General features: G+C 48.7%; 1 protein-coding gene across 4 annotated transcripts in view; it reads right to left on the bottom strand.

The window, feature by feature from the left end:
- Positions 1 to 17,409, bottom strand: part of PHC2 (polyhomeotic homolog 2) — a 49,907-nt gene that overhangs the window by 12,070 nt on the left and 20,428 nt on the right. For 3 of the 4 annotated variants that reach the window (XM_088844766.1, XM_088844768.1, XM_055396940.2), the window contains 2 exons: positions 16,813 to 17,225; positions 16,384 to 16,549 (listed from right to left, as the gene is read on the bottom strand). In XM_088844766.1, the coding sequence (XP_088700892.1) occupies positions 16,384 to 16,549; positions 16,813 to 17,225 (579 nt within the window). Of the gene's footprint in view, positions 1 to 11,979; positions 12,288 to 16,383; positions 16,550 to 16,812; positions 17,226 to 17,409 lie in introns of those variants that run through there. The other variant, XM_088844764.1, reaches the window with a different exon arrangement.

Below are 17,409 nucleotides of genomic sequence, written 5' to 3' on the forward strand. Positions count from 1 at the left end.
CATTTTCCACTTTCATGCATTGGAGAAGGAAATGGCAGCCCACTCCAGTGTTCTTGCCTGGAGAGTCCCAGGGATGGGGGAGCCTGTTGGGCTTCCGTCTACGGGGTCGCACAGAGTCGGACACGACTGAAGCGACTTGGCAGCAGCAGTAGCAGCAGTAGAGCCTAGATAAATATTCCCTAGGTTCAAGCCCTTACCAAAAGTTGGTCTTTCTCTGTAACAGCCCCACCTAGTGATTTTCTGGCATTTGCTTGAACACCTCGAATGGCAAAGGAACTCACTACCTCTGAAGTAGTTTGTTCCCAACTTGGGGAGGTCAAGAAGTTCTTCTTTACAATGAGCCAAAAATCCACCTGTTAATTTCTGTCCACTTATCCTGGTTCTATTCCTTAAGACCACACAGACCAAGGCTAATCATACTTGCACAATGGGTAAAAACACAGCCTTAGACTTGGCTTAGAGACTCGTCTCTATCACTCAAGTGGATTAGGGGCATGTCCTTATCTGTCTCTGAGCCTCGGTTTCTCCAGCTGTAAAATGCAGACGATAAGACAACACTCTATAGCCCTGCTATGAGGGCTAAGTGAGACGATGAATAGCAGTGCAGTGTGAGCACACTGAAAACACTCAAGAAATGACCTTGATGTCATGAAGGATGGCACTCATGACTCCAGTACGTATTTTCTCCTCCAGGCCACACTCCCTCTGTGTATCTAAAAGCCTGCAAGTTCATCACTCTCGGTCATCTTTGTCATCATCGTTTAAAGTCAGTAGTCAACCCTAACATATCAAGTACTGATCTAAGAGACCCGGTTTGTAAGAATTTTGTTCTGGAGCGCACAGATGGAGGGCAGTGAGGGGCTCCCTTGTTTCACTTCACAGCATTTCTGGGGCTCCCCTGGGGGCTCAGATGGTAAAGTGTCTGCCTGCAGTGTGGGAGACCTGGGTTCGACCCCTGGGTCAGGAAGATCCCCTGGAGAAGGAAATGGCAGCCCACTCCAGTACTCTTGCCTGGAAAATTCCATGGATGGAGGAGCCTGGTGGGCTACAGTCTATAGGGTCACAAAGAGTCGGACACGACTGAGCGACTTCACTTTACAGCACTTCTATGGAATTAATCCATCTTCCTCTACATTCTGGGATCTTGCCCGCCTGCTGCTTTTCACTGATATTATCATCAAATGGGCGCTGATACTTTATCTCCCCGAGATTTCTCCAACTTTGTTGGACTCTTCTTCTTGGCCCCTCTACCCTACTGATTAATGTACACTGCAGAGAGGTGGTGGCTCCTGAGGGCAGATTCTTTCCTCACGCCAAATACAGTAGCAAACAGAGACATTCACCAGCCCAGGGGCTACAGGGCCAATGCTTAACTCTGGGAAGAAAAAGACTTGTTTTGAATCTGCTGCTGCTGCTGCTGCTAAGTCGCTTCAGCCGTGTCCGACTCTGTGCGACCCCATAGACAGCAGCCCACCAGGCTTCCCCATCCCTGGGATTCTCCAGGCAAGAACACTGGAGTGGGTTGCCATTTCCTTCTCCAGTGCATGAAAGTGAAAAGTGAAAGTGAAGTCGCTCAGTCGTGTCTGACTCTTCGCGACCCCATGGACTGCAGCCCACCAGGCTCCCCCGTCCATGGGATTTTCCAGGCAAGAGTACTGGAGTGGGGTGCCATTGCCTTCTCGTTCTAAAAAAAAAGGGATCTTATTAAGCAAGAGAACAAACTAATAAGCCCTTTCACTACATCCTTAGAATGATCACTCTCCATTATAACTTTGGCTGGTTGCAGGAGAGACAGAGACCCAGGGACGGGCAGGAGAGTGCTTTACAACTTGTACAGAGGTTTGCAACAATTCTGTTTTGCAGTCATCTTGCAGGCAGACCCTCATCATCTGCTTTAGTAACAAAGGAGTTTGGGCTATTTCTAGAATGACCATACACGATCTCACCCCCTGCCAAACTCAGCACACCGAGATTAATTTAATCTGCTTCCCGCTCTCCCAGACTGCTCTGCGGCCTGCTTAGGGGAAAACAGCTTAAACGTGCAACAACCTGCCCTGCTGGCCCTGAGGCCAGATGAGAGAGAGACAAAGAAGTCCTCTATCTTTGGAATTCTTCCTTACTCAGTTCCCTTGACCGGTCCCGAGGCTGTAAGTGCTGCTGGGATTCCCACAGGTCTCAAATGCCTTTCTACAGAGTGAGGTACCTGGATCTGCAAGGCAGAGGCCAGGACACCCTGAGAAGGAGAAGCTGCAGGAAGGAAATAAAACCAAGCTCCAGTGGGGGCGGGGGAAGGGAGAGGTAGAATCTAGCATTTGATTGAAGCTGACCACAAAGGGCCAAGTATTCAGATGAGAATGAACAAAGCAATGTGTTCTGGGGGCGTCATTACATACACAGGCCTCAACCTGTAGGCTGCGTCTCAATCTGCTGTCAGGCTCTGGCAGAAACAGTCCTTATAGGGACTGGATTAAAACAGGAAGGGCGAATCCCCTCCCCAGTCCCTGGGTCCCATTTGTGAAATTATCTACTAAAGGCCAGTCTTCTCTGTTAGGCAAAGCAGGGGCCCTATTTAGGCAGGGCTGTCCGGGTCTTGCCTGTATCTTCAGGGCTAATCCAGTGACCAACACATGACAGCCATTTAATAGGTGCTGAACCAGAGCGTGTGGAAACTGTGGTCTCCATCTTCATGGCTGACCACAGTACTGTTCTCCCTAGTCTTCCAACAGCAACCACCAGTTGAGACTGGCAAGTCACTTTCTGAGGCGGTAATGACTGAGACAGAGCAGCTGGGTGGTGCCTGCCTACAAGAATCGCATTTCTGGCTACCTGGCTCTGAAGAACAATAAGAGCTACTTCTCAGCCCATTTCTTCTTGTCAGAGCAGGGATTTCCTCAGTCGATGGGAAATTTAGCATTAAATCGCCTCCAAAGACTGCAGCTCTGGTTCCCCAGCCCACTTGGAAACACTCATGCTGGCTCCAGGTATTTGGAAAGGCATGATGACCTCCAGAAGCAGAGGCCAGAGGCGCCTATAGAAACAGCCTTGCCCCCAGGGTAGGTGTCCAGAGAGGCTGAGCTCTCCTGCCCGAGAGGACAGAGGTCGGGCTGGCCCTAGCTAGACTCCATCTGGGTAATTTTGGAACCAGGTATGGTGCTCTTCTGGAGAAGGCAATGGCACCCCACTCCAGTACTCTTGCCTGGAAAATCCCATGGATGGAGGAGCCTGGTAGGCTGCAGTCTATGGGGTCTCTAAGAGTCAGACACGACTGAGTGACTTCCCTTCCACTTTTCACTTTCATGCACTGGAGAAGGAAACGGCAACCCACTCCAGTGTTCTTGCCTGGAGAATCCCAGGGACGGTGGAGTCTGGTGGGCTGCTGTCTATGGGGTCGCACAGAGTCGGACACGACTGATGTGACTTAGCAGCAGCAGCAGCAGCAGATGGTGCTCTTTATAAGCACAGATACGGCAAAAATCATGTTACGTTAAAATACAGTTCAGTACTAACATTTACTGTGGGTGTTTCAGATGACCTGACCAAGTCTTTCTATTTGCCCTGAAAATAAGCAACCTTGAAGACCTGACTTCAGAGGAGATGAAAAGCAAGCAGGGCCTCTCCCTGTACCCCTCAGTTTGGCCAGTGGCCATTTCCACTTTCTTAAGACATGAGGAGAAAGAAGTATTTTAATTTCCAAGATTTCTAAGAGAGTCCCTTGGACTGCAAGGAGATCCAATCAGTCCATTCTAAAGGAGATCAATCCTGGGTGTTCACTGGAAGGACTGATACTAAAGCTGAAACTCCAATACTTTGGCCACCTCATGTGACGATTTAACTCACTGGAAAAGAGTCTGATGCTGGGAGGGATTGGGGGTGGGAAGAGACGGGGACGACAGAGAATGAGATGGCTGGATGGCATCACCGACTCGATGGACATGAGTTTGAGTGAACTCCGGGAGTTGGTGATGGACAGGGAGGCCTGGTGTGCTGTGATTCATGGGGTCGCAAAGAGTCGGTCACAACTGAGCGACTGAACTGAACTGATGCCTGGCAGCAGCAGGAGTAAGACAAAGCTAATGAAGTTAATAGAGGATTCGAGGAGGCAGAGTAGGTGATAACACGGATCATTTGCCTGCAACAAATTCTGCTCGACAAATGGCAAAACAAGGTCGCTTACACAACACAGAGCATTCTCTCCAGGCCCCTGGCTGTGAAGTCCTGCTTACTGGGCCTCAGCTTGGCAGGCCAGTCCCATGGGCAGAAGGGGTGACAGCAGGGCTCCTAAACAACGGCCTGCTCTAGAGAGACCCTGAGCAGAGCGCCTGCAACGGGACACCCAGGGAAGCCACATCCCAGGCGGAGAGCAGCTGATGCAGACGAGGCACACCTGGCGCTAACATGGGGCGGCAAGCTGAGGGCCCAGGGAGCCCTCAGCAAAGGCTGTGGCCACCCTTTACAATCTCATTATAGCTGGGCCCCTAAAGACATTAGTGCCGCTCAGAAAGTGAGGGAGGTACAAAATCTCGTTAAGTACCAATCTGTTGGTGGGGGGAGGGAGGAGGGGGAAGAGAGAGGGAAAGAGGAATTGTGGCTCCATCCTGGGACCCTGACAGAGTAGTCAACTAAAGAGATTCATTTGGTTAACAACCTGCTTTAAAATGCAAATATACACTTGCAGTCATTCACACCTGGCTGTGAATCATTTAGAGAAGCAGAGCGCTTTCCTCCCCATTTAGGGACAAAAGGTCTGGGAGGAGGCATGAGGGACGAAGAGTGGATATTTTGGATCAGGGGCACTAGTCCTCTGTGTCCTGGGTCTAACATCTTAATTTTCTAGAGGAGGAAAAGGGTGCGTAATTATGTCTACATTTCAAAATGAAGGCAAGAGTGTGTGCCACCTAAATGAAGGGACTATGTTCTAAAATGGGCTTCCCTGGTGGCTCAAGGGCAAAGAAAACCACCTGCCAATGCAGGAGACCCGGTTTGATCCCTGGGTTGGGAAAATCCCCTGGAGAAGAAAATGGCAACCCGCTCCAGTATTCTTGCCTGGGAAATCCCATGGACAGAAGAGCCTGGCGGGCTACAATCCTTGGGGTTGCAAAGAGTCGTATGGATTGAGCAAATCACCACCACCACCACACACTAAAATGAGCTCTTAGAGGTGGGAAAACTGAAGTTCGCTTCCCACCTTGGGCTCCCCTGAGAACCCAGAAGGTAGGAGGCACCAAGGCCAAATGTTTGTAGCTTGTGCAATTCTGCTAAGGACCGAGATGTCAGACACACAAAAGGCTGTGACCTTTTCTCACAGGTGCTGTCACCAGCCTGCCCTCAGAGCACCTTTGCTCTTGGTAGCCTCTCCCGGGAACTGAAGGAAGGACTGTGACAGGAAGATCCCTCCGGCCTGCTCTGCTGAGTCACAGGAGGCCCACACCCAGGGTCCTCACCTGCGTCTGCCGAGAGCTGGCTGGCACAATGCCAGGGAAGCTGGGCAAGGTGGCCTCAGACGGGCCTCCGTGTCACTGCAGAGTGACCTTGTTAAGTCTGGGTTAAGAGGATTCGAGAGCAGACGGGCTTTCTGGATCTTAAGCATCACGTCTGGTAGGAGGGATCCTCCTCCTCTCTTGCGGCCATTACCATACAGCTGACTTTCAGCCTGTCTCTTAGGACACAGGCAGAGCGCACGGCCCTTCTGACTCAACCACAGGCCCCAGCGACAGTGGACATAAGCTGAATTGTAAACAGCTGAATGTTTTCCAAGCGGCCAACCCCAGCTCTGGAGGAAGGAATCAATGGAGTGAACCGCCAGCCGCCCCCACAGAGTTCGGGACCAGGACTCAGGGGGGATTTCCACACAGCTGCAGCACTGCTGCCTGGCTCCAGCCAAGGAGCACCGTGCGATGACTACCTCCGGCTGCAGGGAGCCAGGGAAAGTTCTTAACAAGAGCTCCACTTACTGGAGCCAGGCCTCCAGTCTCCAGTGCCCAGGGAGGGCTCCCAGATACCCTGATGTCACAGTTCTCTAGCAGATGCTGCGATTTCACAAGGCAAAAGGTGTGGAACGGACATGAGAGGCCCTTGCTAGGGACATCAGAATCACTGGAGACGACAGGAAAAATGGCCGAGTGGAAAGAGCACTGGCTCTGGGCAGACCTGGGTTCACACTCTGGTTCCATCTTTGATCACCTGGGCAGCTTCAAGCACTTGGTACTTGCTCTGTGTCCGTGTCTCCATCTATATAAATGACCATCATGCTGCCTGTCTAGCAGGTTGACAGTGAATAGCAGAGTTTATATATGTAAAATGCTTGGCACTGATTACATCTGGAAGCTGTGCTACACAGCAGTTAAGACCTGGGATCAGAAAGACCCTAAGCGTAAATCTTAGCTTATTATCCCAGGCAAGTTACTGAAGGCCTCAGTTTCCTCATCTGTAAAATGGGATGCTTATCTTTGTCTCATATGGCTGTGGCAAGGATTAAATGTGATACTGCAGTTACAATGCAGTGCAAGAGGCCTGACTTGCCATTGGAGGGCTCCCATCACTGAGACTCAAGAGACCAGGAAGCAGCTCCAAGCTCAATGCACTGGGCCTGGCCTCTTGCTGCTCCAGAGCACAGCTGTTCTTTCACTGGCCCAAACTCAGGTATCACTCATGTTCCTCAGATGCGCTGGCCTACTCAGCGTCCTGTCCTGGCACTCCTGAGTTCAGGTTTCAGGAAGAAATCATACTTCCACTTTGACAATGAACTGCAACACAAGGGAAATATACCTGCCGTTGAGGGCAGATCACACATCTCAATTCACCTTTAACAGTCATTAATCCAAAGGACATGAGAAGTGCCAGATTCCCTTCCTATGCATTTATTTCATGGAGAGTCTCAGGGTATCAAAGGAACCCCAGAAACCAGGAAAGAATTTAGGAGCCAAAAAAGAACCCCTTTTTCCCAGTGGTTCTTATAATGCCTGTGAAAAGAAATTACTTTAAAAAGTTGAAGATAAAATCATGGAAGATGGATTTGTAACAGTTAAAAAAACAACCACAAATGTTTAGAAAATTCTCTATTTTCAGGCTGATAACAAGGAAAGGCCACCATGTTGCTGGATATGACGTCTTTTTTGTTTACCAACTGCAGAAGCAACAATATTCTTAGAGAAATGAGCGAGAGAGACAGAGAATGCACTAGAGAAAGCCAGCCCTGGTTGTCCTTGTCTATATAATGGGATAGATTATTCTTATCTTGCAAATCAATCTTCTTGATCATTTCTGTTCTCAGAAAACACTGCCCTCTCCCTTTAATAACCATTGTCTAAGTTTTCAATCACCCTACTTTGCTACCAATCAGCTGACAGAAGAGATTAATACTGGAGGCCTAGATGTGTGGACTGAATTGATTTTTTAAAAAAAACAGTATTTGGCTCACATTAATTTTAATTTACAGTGTTATTTGCTTGGGCTGTTTAAAAATGTCTTAATATAGCAGTGTGGATTTAGGCCACATATGGACAGTTTCAAATACGCTAAAGATATCAGTAACTAAGGATAATTATACAGTATTTGAGACATAATAGCCGTGCAACTAGGGCTTTAAAAATAACTCCTAGCAGTCATGAACTCTCATTTTCTTGCCAACAGTTCCAATATGCAGCATCAGGCCTGCTCTTCCTAATCTACTGGAGAAGAGTCGGTTATGACATGGCATCTAAAAGCCATCATTTCTTAAGAGAAGCTATGACAAATTTCACTGCTAAGAAGAAAATCATCCAAGACACAGGTTTCTGCTTTAAAGAAAGCCCAATGGCAGACTGGGACTCTCTTCAACATCTGGATTTATCTTAGAATACTGGCAATCCCTGTTTAACAGCAATCACTTCTTTGGCAGATGTAAAAAGAATGTTTTCTTTTGGACTGAACTAAAAAAAAAAATCACTTGGAAATTTAAAGTATAGGAAAACACATCCCTTTTCACTAACTATAACTAATTTGGAAGGGGAAGGAAAAAGAAAAAACCATTAAGTATGCTGGCCTAGATGACTTTACAATGAATCACACAGCAACAAGTTATTATTTAAATCATATGCTATTTTTTTAGTATGTATCTTCAAAAACTAATCATTCTTGATTATATAATTGGATTAACTATTAAAAAAACATTTTTTTATTCATGTCAATTATATTCTACTTTTGTAACTAATAGGGGAAAAAGCCCTGAGTCTGTAAGACTGTTGTCTTGGATAAACAAATGGTTGATTCTTTTCCTAACAATTCCCAAAACGTCATAAAGTTGAATTAAAGATGGTTTGTCTCTGAGTTTTTTTTTAAACAAGTATCATATCTGTGTTCTGATGTAACTAAATTCAAGCTGGAATTTTTAAATAACTCAATGCTTAAAATGAAACCTGCATCTCTTTGAACTGTGGATAAGTATTTCAAGTTATCTTAAACAGGCCCACTTGAAACATTTTTAACAGAACACATATTCAAACAGAGTCTTTTACACTGGTGACTCACACTGCAGTTTAAAGCAGGCCATAAAAACACTGAAAACATAAATCTGTATATGTTCATCACCCTACCTTGAGGGGTTAGTCCCAGCTTTGATTTCCATCAGACAAGGTGCTGGTAAGCCACTCCAGAGTCATTTCTGTTACTGGCAAAAGCCCTCAGGGGAGCAGATTGCATAAGGCAGCTAGTCCTCACTCTGTTTCTCCAGGGAGTGGAAAACACCCAAGCATCTCTACAACCACTTTTGTGAGATTCCTCCTGACCACAGAAAATCATCATCTTCATCTTCCAGTTGCAAAAACCGGCACCAAAGAAAGGGAATAAAAGAGAAACTAGGCTTTTCTGAAGATGTCCTGCTTCCTTATTCTTATTTCTAATAGATGTGACGTAGCGTTTCAGAGGAGAATCTTTTCCAGGAGGGGATCAAATCTGCCTGGAGTGTAAATGGCACTGAAGACTGGGAGAACTTTAATAATATAATCTGGGACTAACCAAGAGGAGGTAAAAACTCTCGGTGAATGTCACACTTCCATGGAGCAGCCTTATAGAACTGGAACCACCATCCTATTCTCTACTTTTTCAATTTAAACTTTATGTTGGCTTACCTACCTATCAATGCGAGCTGAAAGGGAAGGACTTTATTCAGCTAATAAGTTATTGAATGCCTAGAGAGAGGCCCACAGCCCAGAGGAGGACAGACTCAATCACAACAGGAAAAAACAGAGACAAAAAGACATTCACAAACTCAGGGAAATGTTCTTAAGCTTCTGAGATAGTAACTGTTTTCTTTCCCCTAAAACAAGAGAACCTACAGAGGGGACGCCGAAGTAAGAGCATGCAAGACCAGAGGCACGAACAGTTCAGTTTTATAAAATCATCTATCTGTTTATTCCCCTTATTCTCTCTCCCACTGAAAGATCCAAGGGATCCAAAGTATCTGAGACAGGAAATGAGTAAGGCAGGAAAAAGGATGTGGTTTGAAAAGAGTGGATTCTGGGGCTGAGCCAGAGCAAGGCACAGGCACAGGGTCAGAGATGGGGGAAGGGGCCTCTGGGGCAGGAAGAGAAGTCTCAGGGTCACCAGTTTAGACTAGAAAGTCAGTGTCAGAGGAGGGATGTCTGGAGAAGCATGAGACACCTTCCTAAGAGGCTCTCCTCCACTGCAATGCAGAGGAACAAGGGCTGAAGAGGCCACAGCCAGGAGAATCGTTACTGGCACAGAAGGAAGGGGAGCTGGAGACTCCTGCTCACTTTGAGGGCGATGGAAATAATATCGTGAGTGCGCCTGACAAAGGCAAGTTAGAAATTAAGCCAGGACCTGGCAGAGCAGTGGACGGGGCTAGGAGGCCATGAAAAATACGAATACTCATTAAGTATCTCTGTGCCACCTAGCAATACTACAGAAGCTTAAAAAGGCGCGGGGGAGGGGGGGAGCTGATGAAAACAGGAGCTACGGCTCACAAAAATGCAGTTGGACAACTGAGAAACCAACTCAAGAACAACAGAAAGTGGACTTGAGATTAACGCTGGAGAGGGGAAAAAAAGGCATCTCTTCTTCCCAATGTGTATGGACAAGCCTGGAAACAGATCCTGGGTGGGCTGAGGGGCAGAGCGCCCATGGTGAGTGCCTGGAAAGGGCAGGTGCCGCACGAGCACCACTGCCCATCTGCTGGGCCCTCTGTGAAAGAAGCCAGCCCTTGTAAAGGAGCCAAGCCAGGAGCTCTGGTTCCCGTCTGGCAGGAACTGGAACTCAGGGACAGAAACAGTGGGAAACACACAGGCATCAGCTGATTCAAAAGTGTGGTTATTTCCACACAGAGATCCAGATGTTGAGGGCCAAGCGGGGCAAACCATTTTTATATTCTCCACAGTGCCTAGGACAATGCTTCGCATGGGTCAGGCGGGCAAACAAGGTGTGTGAAATCTGAGAGGAACCAAAACTACTTAGCTGTGCAGGTACCTTAAGATATGAGACAGAACCTCTTGCCCTGTAACCAACACAGTAAGTTTCTTTCTCTTCAAAATGATATGAAGCCCTACATCCCATGTGACCTCAACTTAAGCCCTAAATCAACAGACACTGCCAGAGGTCTGAGGCCCTGTACACAGAATAAAAACTGGGGAGGGCAGGAGCAGGGAAACATTATAGGAGCAAGAAGGAATCTCCCTGCCTCATTAGCCTGCAATTTTCAGACTCATCTAGAAATCCTAGCAGTTTCAACGTTTGGGTTGACTGGGGGTGGGGGTGAGGAGTAAAAAAATCCCAGGTGAATGGTAATTGGATTACCCAGTTATGCCCCAGAGTCAAATGGCTGGAAAAGGCCAGGACAGCAGGGCCTGATACGCTTAAAATGACACTATTTTCTAAACCAAAAATTGAGACACTTGGCTGATAAGACAATGGGATGGAATATTTTAAATTGGGGTTGTCCTAGAAAAATTGGGGACATATGGTGGATTTAGGTCGGTAGCTTATTTCACAACAAGGGATCCTCTGGGTCCAATATGCTAATGGAAGGGGATTAAAGATCTGGGATGGGAGATCTAAGGGGGAGGAGAGCTGTCACTGATTTGTTAAGCAGCAAAAGGAATAGAAAACTGTGTCTCTGTAGACAGCAAGGCAACAAGGTCAACATTCTAGGTATGGAGCACGAAGGAAAGGAAAGTTGATTAGAACTGAAACTGTGTCAGTGAAATCTGTTCAGGGCTCAAAAGCGGCCTTGGGGGACGGAGGGTGAGGACTGTGACGGTGGGGCTATCACTGGCACAAGCTGGTATCCAGCAATATAGCAGTCGCCGACTAAGAGTTCTCATCACTGCAGGGTCACCGTTAGTTGGCAACCTGACCTTGGGCAGATTATTTCCCTCCCTGTGGACTTCAATTTAACGACGGAGTCTCACAGGTCTCGATTTTTAATGTAAAGAGCCCACACAATACAATATGCCTTCATTTGGCATGGGAAGGAGAGAAAACGCTCTTCTAAAAATGGAAGAGAGGACGGACACAGAACAGCTTGTCCCTTTCCATCCAATTAAAAGCCTCGTGAGACTAGATTAAAAACAAAACTCTCCAGCGAAGTCGCAGGCCCTCCAAGATAGGCAGTCGCCTACCCAGAAAGTAGAGCGGATGCCAGCTGCCCTGTCCCTATGCGGACCGTCCATCCCCGCGAAAGCGCCGTCCCCGGAGGACCGAAGCGGGGGTGGGGGCGTGCGGGGACACGACGGAAGCGTTGGGCACGCCGAGGGTGACGCAACGGCTGCCGGGGGAGTGAGGGGCAGGCAGGGTCCCCGACGAGGCGGGGGAGGCGCAGGACACCTCCCCGGCGCCGGGAGGGCGAGAGTCACGGGCTGGCACGGCCTGGCAGCCGAGTAGGCCCGGGCCGGGAGTGGCACCGGAGGGCGGTGCCCGTTGTCCGGTGCGACGAGCGCGAGCCGCGGGACCCCTCCGGGCGAGAACCCCTCCCCCGCCACGGGCACTGACCTGTCCAGGGCCCGGCTGGGCCTGGCCGGGCGGGGCCTACGCAACCCCTCGGCCGGGCGCCGCCTCGCGCGGGGTCCCGGGCCCGGGCGGGCCGCCTCCTCTCCGCCGGGAGCCTCCGAGCCGGGGCCCGGGGCTGCCGCGGCGCATCCGACCGCACCGGCCGAGCCGGCGTCCACAAAGGGCGGCAGGGGCGCGAGGCCGGGGTTGGGGTGCGGGCGGCGGCGGATTGCGCGCGCGCGCGGCGGGCGCTCTAGGGCTGCAGCCGCCGCGGAGACAATGCGGCGCGTCCCGGCAGGGCTCCCGCGGCCGCCTCCGCCGGGGGCGGGGCGAGGCGCGGGGGCGGGGCCTGGGCGCGCGGGGCGGGGCCTCCGGGAGGCGGGGCGCCGGCGCGGAAGCTGGGCCGCGCGCTTCCTTTGTGCGGCCGCGCCGGCCCCGCCCCCACGAAGGCGCCGCGAGGCCGGTGGCCGGTTAGAGACGTCAGGGTGAGGTTTAGGGAGGCAGGCGCCGCGCCGCGCGGACTTCCGCCCTCGCCCCGTCAGAAGTCCCCGGTGCGGTGATGGACTGTGACTCCCGCCTGGCCAAGTCGGAGGCAGGAAGAATAACGACTAGCACTAATTGAGTGCTTAATTTGTGTCAAGCCCTACATGCTCGCGCTCTCCTCTCACTTAAAAGAGTTCACAATAACCCCACAAGTAGTCATTATCCTCCCCACTGGGAACTGAGTATCAGAGAGGTTAACTAATGACCAAAGTGCCCCAGTTACACCTCCATAAACAGGGATAATGCCTCCTCTTTAGGCTTACTATGCAGGTTAACTGAGGGCATTTACACAAATTGCCTGCAGTGCCTGGCACACAGTTGGAGCCCAGTAAATGCTACTTCTTTTCCTAAACCACACTGATTTAAACTGAACTGTGGGGAAGCACCTTCATTCAGTAGACGTGCAAGAGCTTGTGAGACCTTCACAAGCCCCCACGCCCAGCTTCATGCTGAATAGATGATCCGAATTTCTCTCTCCATGCTTGACTTCTATTTCCAACATTTTCTCATATCCTTACCTTTATTGGCATTCATTCATCTCCCCATCCCTTTCCTCGCAGGCCTCATCTCTTTTTGTTCCCACATTTTACATTTATTTTATATTCCCTGATGGTTTACTTTGCTCTCTTTTTCTTTCCCTCTCCCTCCGCCCATTTTTCAATGCCTTCTTTCATTAATTTTCACATTTCCTTCCCCTTTCTGTCCTTACATTTCTTACACTTATATTTTGTTCCATAAACATGCCCACACTACTCCCTCCCTACCTTTATCCACTTCACTAGTCCCTTCTGGAATGCCATCTGCCCAGCTCCACATGTCCAGGTCCTACGTCTCCTAAAGGTCTAGACTCAAGAAATGTAGCCGGCAAACTTTTTCAGTAAGAGATCAGATAGTAAATATTTTAGATTTTGTAGGCCATGTGGTCTGTATTGCAACCATTCAACTCTACTGTTGCATCAGGAAAGCGACCACAGACAACACTACATGAATGTATGTGGCTGTGTTCCAATAAAACTTTATTTGTAGACACAGAAATTTGGATTTCATATAAGTTTCATGTATTGCAAAATATTCTTTTGAATCTTAAAAATGTTTTTTAATGTAAAAAACCATTATTAGCTTGTGGGCTGTAGGGATACTGGTGATATGATGAATTTAGCCCTTAATATGTAGTTTCCCAACCTCTGCTCTAGAATAATGCCACTTCCCCCGCTGCAATCTACCCAGATAATCTCTACTCAGCAGTAACTTTTCTCTCTTACTTGTTAAAGCACTTACCCATAATCTTTCTATGACAATTATCATATCTTATCTTTTACTGTATTTTTTTTTCCTATGCATTTCTCATCCTTTCCAGAGGACCTTAAGCTCCTTGAAGGTAGGGTACAGACCTTCTTTCTCTGTGGATTACCTCCCATTTCACAGTGCTTTGCACAAAGCAGGCATTCAAACATATAATACAGAATGAATATTTAAATCTTGGGTGGTTGACAGTTGTTTCCATTGTGCAAAACTTACTTTTCTCATGAGATAGCCTCTTAGGAACAGGGTGCTTTGTTATATGTGTATCATTTGGAGTAGATTTCAGAAAAAAATTTTGAGAGTTTTATAGACAAGATGAAGAAAGGAAGGCAAATGTCAGTTCATTCAGAGATTGTTGGATAACAAATGAACAAAGACTTGATTATCACCAACCTGCAGACAGGACGTGTGTCTTCAGTCAGGTCCTATTCAACATTTCTATCAGCAAATTGGTTCAAGACATGTTATATAATATACAGATGGCAACGTTAAGCAGAGGCGTTAGTAGAATGAGTGACAAAATTCAGATATAAACATTCCTGGCCCACCACTTATTCTCTCTGTGCCTCAGTTTTCTTATCTTGAAAATGGGCATGATAAAGGTTTCAGCTTCAGAGAGTTACTGGCAGGATTAAGTGAGGAAATGCATGTAAAGCTGGCAGAGAGGACTCATTAAATGCTAGCTATTAACTGTTACCATTTTCTGGTGTGCCTCAAATTGTGGGCTAAATTCACAAGACACCATTGAATGGACATAATTAATAACATTTTGGCTCATAATATAAACTGTACAAGTTTGAGATGGAGGGGACCTGAAATGATAGCAGTTCACGTAAAAAAAAAAACAAAAAAACCCACAAAAACAGAAACCAAAACCAAGCCCAACCCCTCTGGGATTCATAAGACACAGTGCTCTGTGAACCAAGGGTATCATTCCCTTGGGTTGGGGGAGTTAACACGGGGTCATAGGTGCAACGCCCTGATGAAGGCAGGTAAGGACATTACTCCTGAAGCCAGAATTATGGGGCTGCCCTTTCTTACCTGTGAGACCTGGAGCCTTTCATTTCCTCCTCCAAATAATGGGGACAATAGTAATGATCTCTCAGGGATATCATGAGTGAGCAAAGGAAAACATGACTTGGCACATAGTAGGTGTTCAACAAATTTTAGTTTCTCTCGTCTATGAAGAGCTCTGCCTCTTGGAGGGCTTATAAAGCTAGGTCTAGGTGCCAACCTTGGGTCATTAGCATCTTTTTTTATTTGGAATTAATGTACTTCATTTGGGGGAATCACACTTTAAGAGAATTAGTGGAAAGGTGGAATGTGGCTAGACAAGAATGATCAGCATGGTGGAAATGGGAGATCTTGATGTGTGATAGGTAAAAAATGAGATAAATCTCAAATATTTAGCCTGGAGATGTTTTTTCTCTCTTTCTCTCTCTTTTTTTTAGTGGGAGGATGGGGAGAAGAAAGAGACATGATAACTGTCTACACACACTGTAGGAGATGGACTCCATTACAATCCACAAGACAGAATCACAGCCAGTGATGGGAGTTCCAGGACAATAGATTTTGGCTTAATTTGAAAAGCCACTTTCTGATAATTAGAGCAATACCACAGTAGAATGGACTGCTTTACAAAATGGTGAGCCCCTTTTCATTGCAATTTGCCAAGAGAACTCTGATCTCCTCTCTTTTAATTTTTCAAATGTTCTTTGCTTCCCTTTGCTTTTCTTTTCCTTGATCCCTCTTCCATTCCTTATAGAACGTTTATAACTACTTTGTCCCAAAGTTCTTTTATTCTCATTTCTCTTTCTTCCATTTCCAAACGCCCCTTTCTCTTGGTTCTCTCCACCTCCACTCCCAGCACACTGAGTTCAATGATGGAACTGCCTCCCTGAGTTATACATGGCCCATGGCCCAGAATGTCATCGAGATCTGGGCCAAGATGGCTGCACACACTGGCAGAGAAAGGAAGGAAAGTGAGGGGATTGCTGTGGGGGCAGAGGTACCACCGTGGTTCTCCTGTCAGGGTAGAGGGATCAGTGGAGCCTCCTGAAACCCAGGTCTTAGAGAAGCCTCTCTGCCACTGAGCGCTCAGTGGGGGGCCCAGAGCAGAGCTGCCTGTTCCTCCAATGAGGCTTTCCATGAACACCCTGCTAGCCCTCATCTGTGCGCTACGCAGCCGCCTTGTCACGTCACCAACTTCAAGAACATTCTCTCATACCAAGTGGAGCGTAGGATTGAGACAACTGGATCCCTGGGTGAACTCTCAACCTGGCATATGGCTATGTGGATACATCTGATAGCAGTGACAGGCCGGCCTCATCTAGCACTTTCAATTCTTTTCTTTCTCTATCCTTTTATACCTTCTGGGTCCCCTTTCTTTATCTTTGCTTTGTCTTCTCAATCCACTCTCTGATCCCACCTACCCAACTTCTTTCTTGCCACTTGGGGTTTATAGTTTCCTTCCCATTCTAGAGGCCCAAGTGCAATGTGCCACGGGGTGGCAAGGAGGGCTGACTCGCTCCCCTCCCCCAAGGGCCCCGCTACACTTCATACCGTGCACTGGGGACTGCTGGATGTTCGGGCTCTTGGGCACAGTCAGGCCACCTGGCATGGCAGTGACGATGGCTTGCTGATGCGGTGATGGGCCAGACCGAGTCTCCGACCCACTCTGCTCCCCAGGTACCACTTCCTTCCAGTCATCGGGGGTGCACTGCTGGGGCTGTTGAAGGACAGGACAGATGTGATTTGTTCATGAATTGTCTCTACCTTTCTGGATGCATCCTCCGTTTCTGTGGAGCTTGGGGAGAAGGATATTAAGATTCAGCCAGCCCCGTTAGGGAGAGGCCCCTTTTCTTTCCTGGAGTAATCAGGGAGGACTTTGATGCTCAGCCCACACAGATACACATCCCAGTGGGGGCTGTGGGACGGCCTGAGTGGTGACCTCCCTCTCTGTTCCCTGGGTCTTGGGATAGGCTTACTCACCACCGGTGAAGCAGGCTGTAGTTGTAAGATGACAGCCGAGGCATGCTGGAACCTGCGCTGAGGGGTGTGGGCCAGGCCCTCGGGATATCCGTTGTGAGCCCCAGTGTCTGGTGTGGGAGGGGGACACAGCTGAGAGCTGCCAGGCTTGTGCAGATTGGCAGTGGGGCACTGGAGAGGCAGGGTGGATGGGACTGGGCCTAGCGGCATGGCATGGGCTTCTGGGCTGGGTTGCAGGGCCAGGCTCGGAGGGACCGAGGCCAGCTGGGGATGTGACGGGGCTTGGAGTGCCGGCCGTGATGGCTGGGGCGGCTGCTGCTGCTGTGATAGCTGCTGCTGCTGCATCACAAACTGGGGCTGCAGGTGCTTTGAGGATGGCTGGGAGAGGAGCTGGTGAGGCTGCAGCTGAGCATAGGCTGAAGAGGGAGAGGCCAGGTTAGGTGGCATGGCTTGGCCTGGTCTTCTGCTGTGTCCCCCCAGCTGCACCCCCTCCCACATCCACATAAAGAAGGCTCCCCAAGCTCAATATTCTTGCTTTCATCTCTTTCCTCCTTTATCGAGAGCTTAGCCTAGCCACTGCTAAGGCCTGACTTTCTCTGT

Source organism: Moschus berezovskii, chromosome 2, assembly GCF_049115385.1.
Source record: "Moschus berezovskii isolate FMDL1 chromosome 2, NW_MosBer_1.0, whole genome shotgun sequence".
Lineage (NCBI taxonomy): Eukaryota > Metazoa > Chordata > Mammalia > Artiodactyla > Moschidae > Moschus > Moschus berezovskii.